This window comes from Polyodon spathula, chromosome 16 (assembly GCF_017654505.1).
Source record: "Polyodon spathula isolate WHYD16114869_AA chromosome 16, ASM1765450v1, whole genome shotgun sequence".
Classification (NCBI taxonomy): domain Eukaryota; kingdom Metazoa; phylum Chordata; class Actinopteri; order Acipenseriformes; family Polyodontidae; genus Polyodon; species Polyodon spathula.
The window spans coordinates 17,050,298-17,067,113 of NC_054549.1; the positions used below are offsets into that span (position 1 = coordinate 17,050,298).

Consider the following 16,816-nt stretch of genomic DNA (forward strand, 5'->3'; position numbering starts at 1 on the left):
CAGTTAAAATCGCACAGAGAGCTTGGGAGGGGACTCTAATACCTGTGTACGAAAATGGTGGAGAGGGCAATAATACCTTAAGAGAAAAATAACAATTGTTAACAGTAATGAAGGGAGCAATGAGAATTACTTAAATCGCAGGTAATGGATGTTTTAATTGAAAAGCCACACTTGCTTATGAGCCAATCAGGAACAAAATAAATGCCACTGCTGCTGTGCATTAGCATTAAAACCTTAGGAAATGCATGCTGGTGAATCACTCAAAGATGAAAAGAAAAAACAGAAGAATATTAAAGGACATGCTTCAGAAGAATGCAGCTCTTCATGCCATGCTAACTTACGCGCTCTATGCCCTTCTAACATTTCATAGGCTTGGTAAAACATCTGTGTCTGTGAGGCAGCTGTGAATAAGGGAATGTTTTACAATTAAAACAGAACAGATTTTTATTTTCAGAATCAAAGCCAATGCACGAAGTAGCACTGGCATCCGCAGCAGCCATCGATGGAACTGTGACAAATGGCACTAAGATCAGCTGGCACTGGACAGATTAGTTAGCAGACACTGCTCCAAGTCTCAGGAAAAAATGGTTAGACAGGACAAAAACACACCACTTCATTTTTATGCTATTTCTGGAATCAAACATAAAAGTGTGTGTTTTTTTGGCTGAATCTGCTTTGGAACGGATTTCAGTGTTTTTATTTATGCTTCATGATTACTTAGTTGATTGTGTTGAGCTACTGTTACACCATATTCATTGTGTTATTTGGGCCCCTACAGTACTCATGCCTTCTATTTCCAGTGATGAACATGACTGCACTTAACACAGGATGCACTGGGACTCTTTAAACCTGCCTAGTGTAGCAGGCTGAATTGGTGGTGAGCTGGTGGAGATTATGGTCACTGCTGTATAAAAGCATACCATTCAGTTCAATGTCTTGATTAAATGAAATCTGCTTTATGGTGCTATTCCATCAAAACCTGAGAAACCCACATTAACACTCTATGGCCTCATTCAATAAAGACTTGTGTGCCTTTAGCGAAACATTTTTTAAAAACAGGGGGGCAATTACAGCTAAGGCCAAAAGTTTTGCATCACCCTATATAATTAACAAATTTTGCTTGACAGTCAAATGAAGCCTGCTGAAGAATGCCATGTTAACATATTGAATTACATACAGCTTTGTTGTTTTCCATATACCTAGTGAACACAAATTGAAAAATGTGACATTTAGAAATCCAACATTAAATACAGTTCTACTATTATGGTCCGGCAGACACTTGCGATATTTTCTTTGATTACATGATGTTAAATAAAATATATAAATTATGTTCATTTTCTAAAAAACATTTTTAAAATTATGTCTCAGTCCTAAAATTCTAGGTGATTGGCATATAATATGTGTCACTGAGTTTTAATGAAGTGCCCAGTCCAGGTAGAAATGTGCTGCGTTGATGGAAAAAAAACGTTATTTGATGGAAACATAGCTTGTCTATCAGCCCCGGCAGTCCCTCCACGTGTCCATCTTCGTGACTACCACTTTACTTGTAGAAATAAGGGATGGTTTTGTGAATGCGGCCCTATAACCCTTTCATTTAAGGACACACAGGGAGCCCATATAGCTTCACAATGCATTCTGGTACTTGTAGTCCCACATATCAAGGAAAAAGACAGTTAAAACATTGCATTCATACACAGGTATGTTTGAACCATTCCAGCACTGAGATTTGTGTTGGAGGGTGGGGAATTCATATTAAATTACACTTGCCTTGAAAGAAGCGTTGCCACAAACAGCTAGTGAACTACAGTGACTGTTGCTTCTTCAATTTCAGTATATTAAAACCTGAATTAACCGCTCACCAAATGGACTGAACACATATCGCTGGCTCTTATTTTATTTCTCTGTGGTTTATAAAAAAAGCAGGTGACCACATAGTGCAGATGACTGAATCACTTTGAACTGTATATACAAGGACCTATAACACAGCAGCTCATTACAGGGAAACTGGCCCAAGGAACTGCAGGGTGTAATGGCATTAGAAATTTACTTTAAACTTGGGTGTATCCTGCAATTGAACAATAAAACAAAAACACACAGATACACACACCGATATCAACATTTCAGCATTGTAAAGAAACACAGGAAAGGACAACGGAAACAAATAAAATGGAAGCCACACTCACATGCAGGTTAGTGTGTGTGTGTGTGTGTGTGTGTGTGTATATATATATATATATATATATATATATATATATATATATATATATATATATATATATATATATATATATATATATATATACATATATATATATATATATATATATATATATATATATATATATATATATATATATATATATATATATATATATATATATATATATATATATATGCATGCAAAAGCTTTACTTCTGTACAAAATACAACACATTGTTTTTATTTTTTACATGGCTTATTAGGTTACACATCAAACTGCCACTTACACCCAAAGAAGAAACTTTTGAGGTCTTGAAAGCCACTGTTTGCCACAGTTAATCCAATGAGCAGTTTAAAGTCTTTAAATGACTCAGAAGTGTGCAAACACAATAGCTACGCATAAGAGTTATTACAAGGCACTTGTAAACTCTGTGACACACAATCAAACATGCTTATCACTGTCCTAAACTATACACATTTCCTTAACAAAAAAAAAAAACTTAAGCACCAAAATGTTTGTCAGAATTTATCACATCACAACCATCAAACACTGGTAATTCTCTGTGCCCAAGAGAGGCATGAATTAGCTCTCCAAAACGGGAACATAGGCACCTGCGAACTGAATGTAGCGAGTGGGTAACAGTGCCACTACTGATGAACTGCATAATTTCGCCTGCAGGCAGGGTCAATCTTCTGGAGAATACATTTGATCTCTTTTATATCAGGTGTGAAATGTTTATGTGCAGGCAGAGTTGTTTTTATCTATAATATTTTCCGAACAACGTTAGTCGTTAAAATATTAGACCCTATTAACAATTTTATTTTTCAGGACTGTTTTCTTAAAGCCAGTTTTGACTAACTGCCTTTATTAAACAGTTTAACTGTTTTTTGAGAGTTCAAAGTTTATTCAATTTTTGTTAATGAAAGAGAATGTTTAGAAAAAAAACAAACAAAACACATTCTTTAAAACAGTCCTTAAGTGTTGTGATGAAGGTCCATTCTATTTCATTTTACAGTGTACAATTTGTTTCCTCTCAGATTAAAAAATAAATAAACAAAACAGCAACATAACAAAGTTGTTTACAGTCTGGTGATATAAAAAGTGATCAAATAAAACAGAACAATGCTTTTGGAGATTTATGAGGAGATGCATACAGGGTTCACTTTTACCCATCCAACTGCATTTTTTTTTTTTTTTTAATAGAAAAGATTTAAAAATGTTTGAGATACTGTTGCCTCTTTTTTTTTTTTTTTTTGATGGTACACTTTTCTGGTATTCTGGCTGTTTTCTCTGCGTAAATGAATGCCAAGGCATCAAACCAGATCAAGCTTCTGCACACAGGTAAACAATTTAATAATTACAAAAAACAAAACACAGCTGTGTGTTTAAAAGATAAATCAATACTAATATAATAGCATACAGTTCAGTAGTCTTGCAATATAACAAACTTGCAAGGAGACACAGTCCACATCTTGTGTGTTTCTATGACTCACATGATGCTTGACAAACACAGCACTGTAAAATGTACAGCACCTAGATTTCGGTCCTCTCCAGTATTGGACAACAGTTTACAAAGCATATTGTACAAGACACCGTGAGCCCAGGCAATGCGTGGGGCTTTCTTTTCAGTGTGCTCTTTCCGACTGTGTCGATAAAGCTGCTGCAGCCGGCGACTCAAATCTGGGGTGCTGGCTCCTCTGCTAATATTGTTTGGCTCAGATTGTTAGCAAAGAGATCACAATCAAACAATTTGATTTGACACATGTTAGTTAACATATTTATTTTCCACAGGATGCAGAGTTTAAAAAAAGGTATTGGATTGTTGAGCTGAACAGTTCACTTTTAACACAAATTCCAATTTCCTGGTCAACTGTGCATATATAATGCAGGTCAATTACTTTCTATGGTTATTATAGAGTATGTTAGACTGTGTACTGTTGAAATACAAGTATATTAATCATTACTGTATTAGACTTTGGGGTAAGCTAAATATTTAAAATATATATTTCCCAGTGCCCAGTAGTTCCTGTCTGTCTCCAGACAAATTTATAATTTTGACACTATACCATTTTTTTCATGAATACAGTATTTGCTGTAACTGTTTAGTGGTGTTCAGCTATTCATACAGTAGTAGTTTGAAATCAACAGGTGCTGTACAATGGGCTAAACAAATTGCAGAAAAAAAATACAAAACCAAAGTTTACTATTTAACTGGAGTAGTAGGGATGCCTCATATTTATATAATCATTGAGAACATTAATTCCTCTGTGTGATTATGCATAATTGGAACCTCCAGTTGGATCGTTGTTTTGTATTATCTTCATTATCGTCCTAATGGATCGATAACCAAAGCTTGAAAAAATAAAATAAAAAATAGTCCTCTCTCTTATTAGCATTAGTACAATTTGTTGAATTTTTTTTTTTTTTTTTGTTTGCTTGAATTCACCTTTAAATTTGCGATTTCCCAAGAACCACACCATTATAAACCAACTTCCTGGCAACCTATCACTTGCTGTCTGCCAGAATAAGGAAGTGAGGCGGTGGGAGGACAGGAAGTGAAGTTGTGGCACCTTTAAGCAGCAGTTAAATGTTTACAAGAAGTGTAATGCTTGAAACACAACCCCTAATTAAAACAACAAATTAATATGTTCAGCACAACAGTAGCGGATGAAGTAAGGCTAATAAGAGAACAGGTTTTAATGCCTTGGCCATCACTCCTTTAAAACAGAACCAGTGGTATACAGTTCTAAAGGGCAGATTTTCCTATGTAAACCGAAGGCTGATAGCACCATTCAATAAACTCAGATATACCTCATCAATCGCTACATCCCAGGGTGATGCAAACACCTCAGACATGACAGAGGGAGTGGGGTGGGGGGGGTGTTTACAGATGCAAATATAGTCCAAATACCAACACCCTGATAGTAAAGAAATGAAAGAAAAAAAAAAGGAGAGAACCAAACTAGTCTCAGACCACCACCAGGTAATACAGCACAAATGCACTGCAATAACGCTGACTGCTCATGCAGAAAATGGCAGGTCTCGTTTAACTGTTTGCTGCTGTTGAAAAAGCCAAAATATATTTTGTTTTTGTTTTTTAAACTAGCTCTCACTCAGAAGGAACACAAAAGATAACAGAAATAGGTCTGTCTTTGTTATTTTCCTTTTAAAACACACACACACAATTTCTCAACAAAACGTTACTTTAACCCAGGACCTTCCACTGTAATCACAGTATCTACACCACCATGGGTAGCGAATAGCACCTATATGAGGGATCCATGAATTCAATTAAAATAAATTATACCACAAAACGCAATAGTCTGAACCTCACACTCTCTAAAAGAAGAACTTAGCATGGGTCTGAGAATCTGAGAAACGTGTGTAATTCTCTTCTTGTCTAGATTCACTTTGTAGAATGTTTCAGAACATCACATCCTGGTCATTAAGAAGCCCCCCCAGTGGCCTCATTAGAGCTCTCAGAGTCCATTAGCCTTTACCCCCTCATGTCTGACATAAGAAATACCACATTGGCACTACGATTAAAAGACTTGCTGCAAAATGTAATATTTCTTACATCCACAAGGGGCAGTTGATGCACAGAGGCATGTAAATAGCTCCACTCTGGTGTACCAGCTGTGCACACATACATGATTCCAAGATGAGGTGTCAGATATGCTTCAAACTAAAAGTTACCAAGATGTGATGACAGACATAGTAAATCTAAACAACACATAGAATGCATTAATATAGCTATCCCACACCCACACCAAGTAGCTCTTAAACATACTCAGTGCCATTATGGCTTGTTTGTTTTTAAAATGCATGTTATATAAAAGGTGGTAATGAAATATCAATGAACTCGATTCCATAAGCTTCTATCAGTGTCAGAAACCCATACGAGCAGCATAAAGCTGAAGACATTCAGTTGTTAGTGACATTATTATTATTATTATTATTATTATTATTATTATTATTGTGTAGTTTGATCTTCTATTAATTTTAGCACCAAGTTTCCAGAATAGCCCTTCCAGAATACATAAAGGAACTCAATTTCTTAACTCAATAAAAAGCACCCTGCCTACCAAACTAATATTTAAACAGTTCTTTCTATATTACCGGAGGGTTGTTTTGCATGCCTCTTCAAATAGTAATTTGCTGTAGTAGTTTTTACCCAGCTTAAAATGCAAAAACTGCAATCTCAGCTACTTTCTCTAAAACAGAAGCAATATGTTTTGTTTATGCCCTTCTAAATATATTAAAATATCTACAATTCAAACTACTGCAGGCTATTTTAACATGGGATTCAGAACGGCTGGACTCTTGTTCGTATTATTAGTAAAACTGATTTGGTCCCTAAACAAAGTAAAATTATTTATTTTGTCAGTAGCTTATGACTTGGCACAGCAACTGCCAGGGAAACGCACTTCTATTTAGTTTGATTTTGGAAGTCCAAGCTATTCAGTATTACACACAAAAAGAATATAATATCTAGTAGGCTAGTTATCCGTACTGACTTGTATTTGCTTCTGCTTAAAAAGCTGTCTCTCAAATGAATACTACGCAGGGATTAAGAATCCCTTTCCTTACCTCTTGCTGTCATTAGCAACATTATCATCAATGAGTTTTGGTCCACTTTATCAATATTAAATTGCTTTATGCAGATTTGTTCTCATGAGATCATGACTTCCTTTGTCAGACACTCATCACAACCCTAACAAGAATTTTTTTAAGGAATGTTTTGTTAAGGATGACTTATTAAATCATGTTTATTTCTAGTTTGTAATCTTCTCTAAGACCTGTTTAACTTAAGGTTTCTAATAGTAAATAAAATTCTTTAAAGTTTTGTGAATGGGGCCCAGTGTTGTTAGTGCCTATAAGAGGAAAGAAAATTTAAAGAGGTACAAGATTAAAGCCTATGGTACCGGCATGCAACTCACCCTAACCTTAATCCAACTGACAGCATTAGGAGCTCTACCAATGAACACAACTACTGAAAAACAAAACTTACAGAAAGAAAGTAATCTGATCAAAATTCCTCTTGCTGCCAGGGCAAATTAAGAAGTCTTTTTTGGTTGCAGTATGGCTGCATGCCATGTATCAAATGTCAGAAAAGCCCAAAACCTTAAAACAAAAATATGATATTTTTAAGACATGCAAAAGGAAAGCCTTCACAAAACAAGGTCAGGTGGGCAAGCATAAAAACAAAAACAAAACCAAAAAACTGGGGGATGTAGATAAGCTGAAATTTATAAGCCAAAAGGCAGGGATATGTGTAAATTCTAGTGCTCAAAGCAGAGGTGTTAACGTCTGGCCAATACAAAAGGCAGCGGGTAAAAGGGGAGCAGGGATAGTGTAACGCACCAAAAGCCATGCACCGCGGGGAGTAGAGCTTGATGGGCACTGAATGGTGCAATCACGAACCTGCTACGTAGAGGAGTGCAGTGCCCTCGTCCATGTCAAACATGTTGGAGCCTGTGCACACATAGATGCCTGCATCCTCCGGCTGCACATTGTGGATGGTCAAGATGCCATTGAAGTCCATAGCCCGGTCCGGAAGCTTGCCATTGTTTTGTCGGGTCCAGACCAGAGTATAAGCTGGAGACTGTTGAAAAGGACGCACATTACTACTGGATCCACTTGTCAAAACCACACACCAATCCCAAGGTATTAAGCCTCGGTATGGGATTGGAATACCTCCAACACTACCTGATGTCTTGTTTAGATTTACTTTGAATATCATTTTCCGTTTCAGTCGTCACATCTTCGGGACGTGATAAAAGTTTAAAACACCCTCAAAAGGTCTCTCTTCAGCTTATAAACCAGACAGTAAATCATTAACGAGCCCCTCTGCTAAACACTGCCTCCAGCAGATGTAACAAATACATATGTTCTATGTGGTATTTCTTTCATCAACTAAAGACAGAGTGTTGCAGGAAAACAAGTTAACGCTTGCCCTCAGGTGTGTCAACTAAACTTAGACTCTATGCCTATATTTACATTTTTTGGAAGATTTAATTTCGTACCTGTTCAATATCCTTTTATTATGAGTGTTTGGTATCATTCTGTATTTCAGTTTTTGCTAAATTTACCAAGCTTACTAGCTAATGACCTGCTTCTGAAAAGCCTCCTAAACGCTGAAATTCTGAAGTGCTTTTAGAAATGACAGCTCATGGTGTACAACTGCGACATTTAGTAAATTGAAAATCTCTAGAGAAAATCAAATTTGAGAAAATACAGCTCCACAGGCCCAATGGCTATTTTTCAAACAACTTCACCTCAGCTCTTTTCAGAAGCAGACCCCACATTCTTGCAGGAATTGTTAGTAAGCCTGGTAAATAATAATCTCAGCAGAAACAACAGAAAACGACAGGGGGCACACCTAGCAGGGTAATAACCAATTGAGAAATGTATATGATTAACCGCTCCATAGCCCGCTCCATAACAGGAGCTTATAACAAAAGCCACGCACAGTGATCAAACCCAAAACAAAATGTAAATCTTCAGTAGCATAGTCGTATATGCTGGCACTTCCACTATACTCCATCGCCCATGTTTTTAAATCTTTGTGAACTTTCTTTTCTTCATACCAAAAACACACCTGTATATTGAACCCCACATAACCAGATTCACAAACACTTCCCCTGAACCTGGCAGGCATTATGTTTCAGAGCCCTGTGGATATGCTGCAGCCCACGTGCCAGCCCTGGTTCTCCAAATACCCACCTTGCTCCGAGCAGTGCAGATGAAGCTGACAGTAGACCCAGGGCTCACACTCTGCTCTTTGGGTTCCTCTACCGTCACTTCAATGGCTTTGGAGGGAGCAGCTGTTCAAAAGAGACGAGAACCATTAATAAAACAATATTACAAAGTATCTTTTTCACGGCTCTTCTCTCGATATTGTGAAAAAAAGTAACACCTGGCATCTTTCAGGCATCTTTCCCTGGCAACTATACAAGCAACTCATTTTAAAGCAAAGCAACTCCAAACAAGATTGTTCAGAACTATTCACATAAGCAAAACCCCTTCAAACTGTCACCTGCAACAAGATGCACGAATTAGTTGCCTGACAGTTTCTCATGTGCTTTAAGGATTCCACACAAGTTACGAACATTGCTATACACAGAAATGATTACAGTTTTACGAGTACAAGTTTATTTATTGGACCCCACTTTGAGGGTGTGGGTCAATTATCCAAAAAAATCAATTTCACCAGACTTCTTCCATTCCCTCCAGTCAAATTACTCAGAGTACAGTATGTGAAAAATCTTCCTTTACAAATAGCTATGCGAAGTGCCATGAAGATATCACCTTTAGTAAACCATCAGAGGCTTGAACCTATGAACAAAGTAGAAGACATGACAGCATTGCTGCAGCTGTAAAACGCACCAGTCACTATGATCTCAGCTCGGCTGGTGTTGGCATTGCGCAGATCCCTGCAGGTACAGACATAGACCCCGGCATCACTGGGCTGAATACGGGAGAAATGCAGCTCTTTACCTGGGGAAAGAGAATGACTGGTCAGGAGACGGGTCTGCTTTTATACTGACACAGCAGGAATACGCAAGCTTATGCTTATTATGCAATGAATATACAGCAGTGTGCAAATGTATTAGAGCACCTCAAGATTAGTCATTTATATACCTACCTGCATGAAAACCACTGGGGGTGTGAATTTCACTTTTCAGTCAGTAATCAGTGACATAGAAACAATAGGGTGTGAAAACATTAGACCACTTTGTGCTTTTATTATGCATCTTAAAACAACTTCTAAAAAGTCTCATGCATCTTACCATTTGTGGCAACATATTCCATTTCTCTTTCTATTTTAAATGAATTGCATGTGTGGCCGACTTAAAGTCACATCACACTATCACTAATGTGCCTGTTCCGACAATTAACCAGGATTTTTACGCACAACAAAATCAAAACAGAAGCAACGGAGTGTTACAATAGATTTGCACACTACTGTATGAGTTTTTTTATGTTATGAATGATCAGTACATAATTATTATACGATAATGTACTGATAAGAAATCAATACCTGAAAATAAATATATTTTTAAATACAACCTTCATTAAAGCAATTGATTTAAATAGAGAACAAACAATGATGCAGCACCTTGACACTACTGGTAAACTCAGGTTACCCACCCTTACATGGTGGTGCGATTTGTCTAGATCAGGGGTCTCCATCCCTGGTCCTGGAGAGCTACTGTGGCTGCTGGTTTTTGTTTCAACCAATCTCAGTTACTTAATTGAACCAATTATTGGTGTAATTAGTCAAGATTAACAGGTGTTCCAGAGCTTTAGCCACTGACGATGTAAAGACACCTATAAAACCGGCGGGATAGGGGCTCTCCAGGACCAGGGTTGGAGACCCCTGGTCTAGGCCATCTCCCAAAACAGAGGCAAAGGTCTGTCTGTTTAGAACAAAGGTCATCAAAATGGACATTCTTACCACCTTCAGACACTTTTTCAGCATGTGAGGCAGGAGCTCCAGAGCTACTCTTTTGCATACAAACAACACATAACCCAGCACAATTTTCTGAATCGCTGTACATGCAGTTTATGTATCATCGACCACTAAGTGCAGAAAACACTAGAATGTAGTCCACTTGAGCTCGTTGTTGATCTGTTTTGTAGCAGTGTTTGCAGCTTTACCGTCTCGCTGTGTTTGAGCGCTGCTTGGCAAGGCACGCCCATCTGTTCTTGTCCAATAGAAGTAATGGGGCGGAGTTCCAGTGACTTGGCATCGCAGGGTGACATCACTGTCCTGGGAGACGACTGTCCTCTCCGGATATACGTGGACTACCAGGGGCGAGGGGTCTAAAGGAAAGCAGAAACCAATACATTTACTTGTATTGTACCACCTGTAGAAATCTTTCATCTCTAATGTGACTATATGCAGAAACCTACAAATGCACACCAAAATAAATGCCTGAAAGGAAAACCAGAACACACGCTGTACATGTCTGTCCTCTTCTGCAGACTAAATTAGACTATTCAAGATTTAAGTTGACAGGGAGTTTTTGCATTTTACAAGCAGGTAAAACCGACTGAACGTCCATGTGTCAACATCAAAACAGGCATGACAGGCTACAGGTTGACACTATATGTAGGACCCAGACTAAAGTATGGAAACTCCTAGCACTGCAACTCACACAACACACCCAAATCAGGAGGGCTGAACAGAATTCTCCAATTCCATTACTGATTAACAGACAGCTTCCCAAACCCAGAGCTCTGGATTAACATATCCCCTGCTAAGGCTACAAATAAAATTGTATAAAGGGGCACTCTCCAGTGGTGTAATTAACATGAATACCATGTTCAATAACATTTTGTAACATTATTAAGAATTCCTAAAATAAACTTAATACAAATGTGAAAGCAGAACTTACTGAATGGGCGACACTTTGTCCCTTCGAGAGGTTTACCCGCGTACCCAGTAGCGCATCTGGAGAGGGGAATGAAGGACAAGAAAATCATATAGTTTAGCATAGTATTTGTATAATATACTATAGTTGTTGTCTGTATTTTCAATACTTATTTTTGAGGAGTGAACAAAATACGTCAATAAAATAACTTCCATTTTAGAGTAAAGTTTTACATTAAAGCCTAACAATTTTCTTATTTGTGCAACAGGCTGCCATTGCTCAGCTACATGATGCGATAACTTTCAACTTACTCCTGACGCTGCTGAAACACAGTCATCAGTGTGGCTGGGCAGAGATATAGGAGGGAAGCCTAATAGCAATCATATCTAACACCAGCCTCGCCTGTCCAGAAAGACATGTAATAAACGTGTGTTCCACAGTTAAAGGCCTTATTGTAATACCAAAGTTAGGAGAATTTTACATTTGAGGATTACATTAGGCACCTATTGATCTGAAAATGATTCACTGCAATTTGCAAAGTGCCCTACCGTTCACAATACTGCCCAGTGTAGCCAGGCTGACAGGCCGTGCATCTGTACCCAGAGCCCTGACTCTCACAGGTAGGGGAGAACCTATCAAAGACAGAAAAGACATGTGTCGTGAATCAAACTAAAACACAGACTATAAACACCACTTCAGGGATCCTATCTTTATAACCAGACCTCCCGAGTACTCCAACTCTCCCCTAGTAAAAGCTTGGGGTTGTCTTAAGATCACAAGATTCCTCAGACTCAGTACAATTTCACTTTGAAATGGAACAGTGTACACTGTTGCAAACAGACAGATTTGCTTTAGATATATCTGCATTCAGTCACATAGTACAAAGTATGCAAGCTTTAAAGAAAAAAAAATCAGCTGTATTTTTTTTCACAGTTTTCACTATTTCCATGCAATGCAACCCATTGGTGTGTAATATGTAATCGACACACTGCATTTAGGAACCTGGCAGTCTGTTTAGTTTGCTTCCGGTAAATGAGTGAACCCACTGTATAGAGCTGCACGGTTTCTTTAAAATGTCTTCAACGAAAGAGACACCAGCTGCATCAAAGATGGGAAACATTTCTAATAAAGAAAGATCGCTCTGCCAGTACAAGGGGACATGTCACATCTGTTGTTGTTTTTACATTTATTTTTATTTGTATTTTGATTGACAATTTACTGATGCTGAAAATACTGTAGAATGTAACCAAAAAAAAACCCAAAATATTCTACAATTTAGCATTTGCTGTTTTTCAGGCAAGCTTTTAAATATTTAGGAAATTAAAAAACATCTTGAAAGGAGCTCGTATTGCTGCAAGGAGAAGCTGGGACTGTGCCTGACTGCAGCCTCAGTGATGGCGACATGACTGAACTACCCTGAACGTTGCAGCACTTACTGGCTCTCTGGATCCGGCAGCGGGCACGCACAGCGCTGGCAGTCCTCTGGAGTCCCGGCTGTTGGGTCGCCATAGAAACCAGAAGCGCACTGTTCACACGTCTGCCCAAATGTGTTGTGCAGACAGTTCTGTTACCAGAGACAAAGATACTTACTTAAAAAAACACAATGGTTGAAAGCAAAGAATTCTTTACATTTAAAACATTGAAAGGTCTGGGATTTAATTGGATGGCAAAAAAATTAGCAGACATCCACCTAAATAACACACAATGACACCCACTGGGAACAGCACATCACATTCCCTTTTGTTGTAAACCTCTTGGTCAGGATTGTACACCTTCGTCACACAAAGCAGTTGATTCAACAAAGCTGTAGGTACTTTGTACTGAAGAACAGCAAACAATGTAATTCTTGATTACAAGACACAGCTGGATCAATTAAATCAGCGATTCTTAGTAAGTATTTTTCCACTACAAAACTACTTTCTAAGAAATCTGAAATCTTGCGGCATAACAAAGCTTGACAAGAGCGTCGGAAAACCAGAAATGATACCCCGAATACACCAGAAGCAGCAGTAAAAACCCAAGCTAGCTCCCTACCGTACAAACACCGGTCTCTGGGTGGCAGGAGTCAGAGTGTCCATTACAGTCACAGAGTTCACAGTGCCCCAGGTAGAGCCCTCCTCCAGTCCTGGTGTAGCCCGGAGCACAATCCTGCAGACAAACCAAGCATTAAAACAGCAGGCACCTCGGGTTCTGTAGAAATACTAGCGACCAGAACACATACTCTTAACTCCCATTAGCAGAACACTTAGTGTATTGCTGTTGATATTTTGTTTTACAGGCTGCACACTGGAAACTATATATGGGGTCAGGTTGGTTCTTCAGTACTATACTCCTACTGTTGATGTATTTAATGTATACTGTGGTTTTTATGATGCATTGGGACTGGCTAAGGGATGTTCTTGCTTGATCAGTTATCCAAGTAACTCTCACTTGACTTGGTTTTGAAGTGAATATTTGCTTGACTACATCCAGGTAATCTTGGGCTAGTCCGAATTATTTCACTCCCAAGAGGTACACCTCCACCTAATCAGACTCTGGTTCTGTAATCTTTCACATCCAGTAGAACCTCAAGTTACGACCACATCAGGAATTAAGTTTTTCTAGAAGACTCTTTAAAAACATGAATGAAAAATATATTGTATGTGCGCTGTTTTCATAAAAGGTCTACACGTTTACTCTGAGAAATAATAATACAAAGAAAACCAAAAGAACCCCCCGTTTCTGGTAGGTTTGTAAATGTGGGGTTCTGCAGAGTAGCCACTGTCAAACACTGCTGTCCAAAACCTAGCATTACACATAATTTCACTTGCTTTAAAATGCACTGCGAAAGAGAGACAGTACGAGTTTCCCACGGCTAGATGTACTGATGCATGACTAATGAATAAGCTGTTCATTTTCTGCGTGTCCAAACAGTTGTTTCAAGTCTAAATGGGAAGCTACGATTTGTAGCCCCGAGGGATGTTTGTTGAACTGTGGACAGGGCAGGAGTGGGTTGTGCCGACTCTAGTGAATGCAGATTAAAACTCCCATTAACATTACAAACCTTGCCCTGATAACTGGCCATAGTTCCATAGTTAGGCTAAACAACATTACAGAACCAGTGACTAACATCAGAACAAAATGTGCTATAGATGAAAAGCTGCTGCAGTTTCCTGGCACACTTTGTGTCATTAAACTCACTCAAGTGATCTAGCTGCAATCAGACCATGTGATCTACAGTAAAGAACCAGGATGTTGCAGTTTATCTATACCGTTGTATCTGAAATATCAACTGAATTAAAGTGAAAAAAACAGAACCAAAGATATTCAATTAAAGGGTAACAATATTGTTAATAAAGCCAATAATAGGCTAGCACTCCTTTAACCTTGAAATGTGGTGATGTCGTGGTGTCTCACCTGGCAGGACAGCCCCTGGTAGCCAGGCAGGCAGCCACACTGCTCCACCTCCAGGGCCTGGGGCAAGCTGGTGGAAGTGGGCACAGCCACCTCCATGCTGACCCCAGAGATGCTGGTGGACAGCATGTCAGTGGAGTAGGAGGCTCGGACCAGGATCTCATCCAGGTCAGCCAGGACCATCATCAGGTGTTCCCGGGTCGCCTGCATTCCATCCGGACGCTTCCAGTATTGCTGCTCTCATGAGAAAGAGGGGATCGTTAGAGCTGCAACCTTCCCTCAATCACTGGGGTTCTTCAGACTACTGTTCATTCAGATTCAATTAAGAAAGGTCAGTGACAAAGCAGGGTTGTACGCATCAGGGTGGCGGTGATCAGGAGGAACTTGGTATAGGAACGATATCGGAACGATTATTACCGATGCATCATCTTCTTGTTTAGATTGACTGTGTGTAATTTCTGTTTCACTCTACACATCCTGGTGTCAAGTTAAAAAGTGCTGCTGTGTTCTCTATAGAGCTGTCAAAGTTCTTTCTAAGTTCCCTTATCCCCCTGCAATGTTCCTCTCCCAGTGCATGTAAGAAATGCCACATTTTTTGTATGTGATATTTCTTTCAAGGAGGACAGGTTACAGGTCGCCACATGTGTTAAAATAGGATGCTTTCAGCAGTTTTCTATACGCTGATAAGTCACAAATACCACGCGTCTCTTTGTTACAAGCGATGTCATCTCATGCAGTTGGGGCAAGAGAATTGCAAAGCTTCTCAAACTGCAAAATTATTTCTGTTATAATAAGAGGCACCTCACACACATTAACGTATCAGAAATCTCTACTCTCAAAATGTTTAATTTTGACATCTATACACAGGATAAGATGCAACAAGGATTTCTCATTCATCATTTATAATAAAAAGAAGGGTTTGTATTTTTTCTTGGTACAGATGCTCAACTTGAATGATCAAGAAACCTGTGGTGGGAATGGGAATGGGGTATTCAAGGCAAATGACAATTTGGATTTTTAAGGGGGAGCATGTTATTTGAATACAGCACAAGGCTACGACTTCCATCTTAAATATATATTTATATTCATTTATTTTTTCTAAACACTATTTTTTGGTATATCCGTTCTTCAGCAACAGTCACATTAGAAATGTAAAGTTTTAATATCAAGATGCAAGATACATATTTGTACACAGCATGTGTCACATTGTCAGATATAGATAATTGCTGTTGTAGGTTACCTCTCTGAAAATGACTTCAAAGGTCTTCCTCTCCCGGGGCCTCAGCTGTTCGGGGTGGTAGGAAACCAGAGTGATGTCATTACCCTAGAAAACAAACCCAACACAAGGGTTAGACATCCCACACACAACTGCAGCTGCATCCTTCTATAGCTCAGCATACTGTATAGCCACAGAGATCAGGACACTTAATCTCATTAGCTATTTCAAGTTATAATTACTCTCTATAGAGCCTTGTATGCTCACCTCAAGGTGATGCACAATAGACGGCACAAATTATATATGGCAAAACAATACAAAAGCATGGGGCTTCACAAATTGTTGTGTCTGGCAGCATTATGCCAGACTAAACAAGAATGCTTGTCTAGGCTTGAACTCCACAAAGAAATCACACCCTTGAATGGCTTTAGGAAGGACGTTCCTGCAGCAGGAATGTGATCTAACACCCACTGTCTTTTGCAAAGAGAGTGTTACAGTGGCATTAACAAGTCCCACTTTATTATTTATGTACACGTCTATGTACTGGACTCTTGCACCTTCACGGTCAGAAACATTCAGTGGCTATACCATGTTTTACAGGTGGGTCCAGTACAGCTTTTTTGTAAA

At 38.7% G+C, this 16,816-nt stretch overlaps 1 protein-coding gene across 2 annotated transcripts in view; it reads right to left on the reverse strand.

Annotated features, from left to right (window-relative positions):
- Positions 1-16,816, reverse strand: part of LOC121328933 (basement membrane-specific heparan sulfate proteoglycan core protein-like) — a 174,036-nt gene that overhangs the window by 58,050 nt on the left and 99,170 nt on the right. For both annotated transcript variants that reach the window (XM_041274078.1, XM_041274079.1), the window contains 11 exons: positions 16,214-16,297; positions 14,977-15,207; positions 13,615-13,728; positions 13,017-13,144; positions 12,129-12,212; positions 11,605-11,660; positions 10,865-11,029; positions 9,590-9,700; positions 8,927-9,027; positions 7,625-7,805; positions 342-401 (listed from right to left, as the gene is read on the reverse strand). In XM_041274078.1, coding sequence (XP_041130012.1) covers positions 342-401; positions 7,625-7,805; positions 8,927-9,027; positions 9,590-9,700; positions 10,865-11,029; positions 11,605-11,660; positions 12,129-12,212; positions 13,017-13,144; positions 13,615-13,728; positions 14,977-15,207; positions 16,214-16,297 — 1,315 coding nt within the window. The remainder of the gene's footprint in view (positions 1-341; positions 402-7,624; positions 7,806-8,926; positions 9,028-9,589; positions 9,701-10,864; positions 11,030-11,604; positions 11,661-12,128; positions 12,213-13,016; positions 13,145-13,614; positions 13,729-14,976; positions 15,208-16,213; positions 16,298-16,816) is intronic.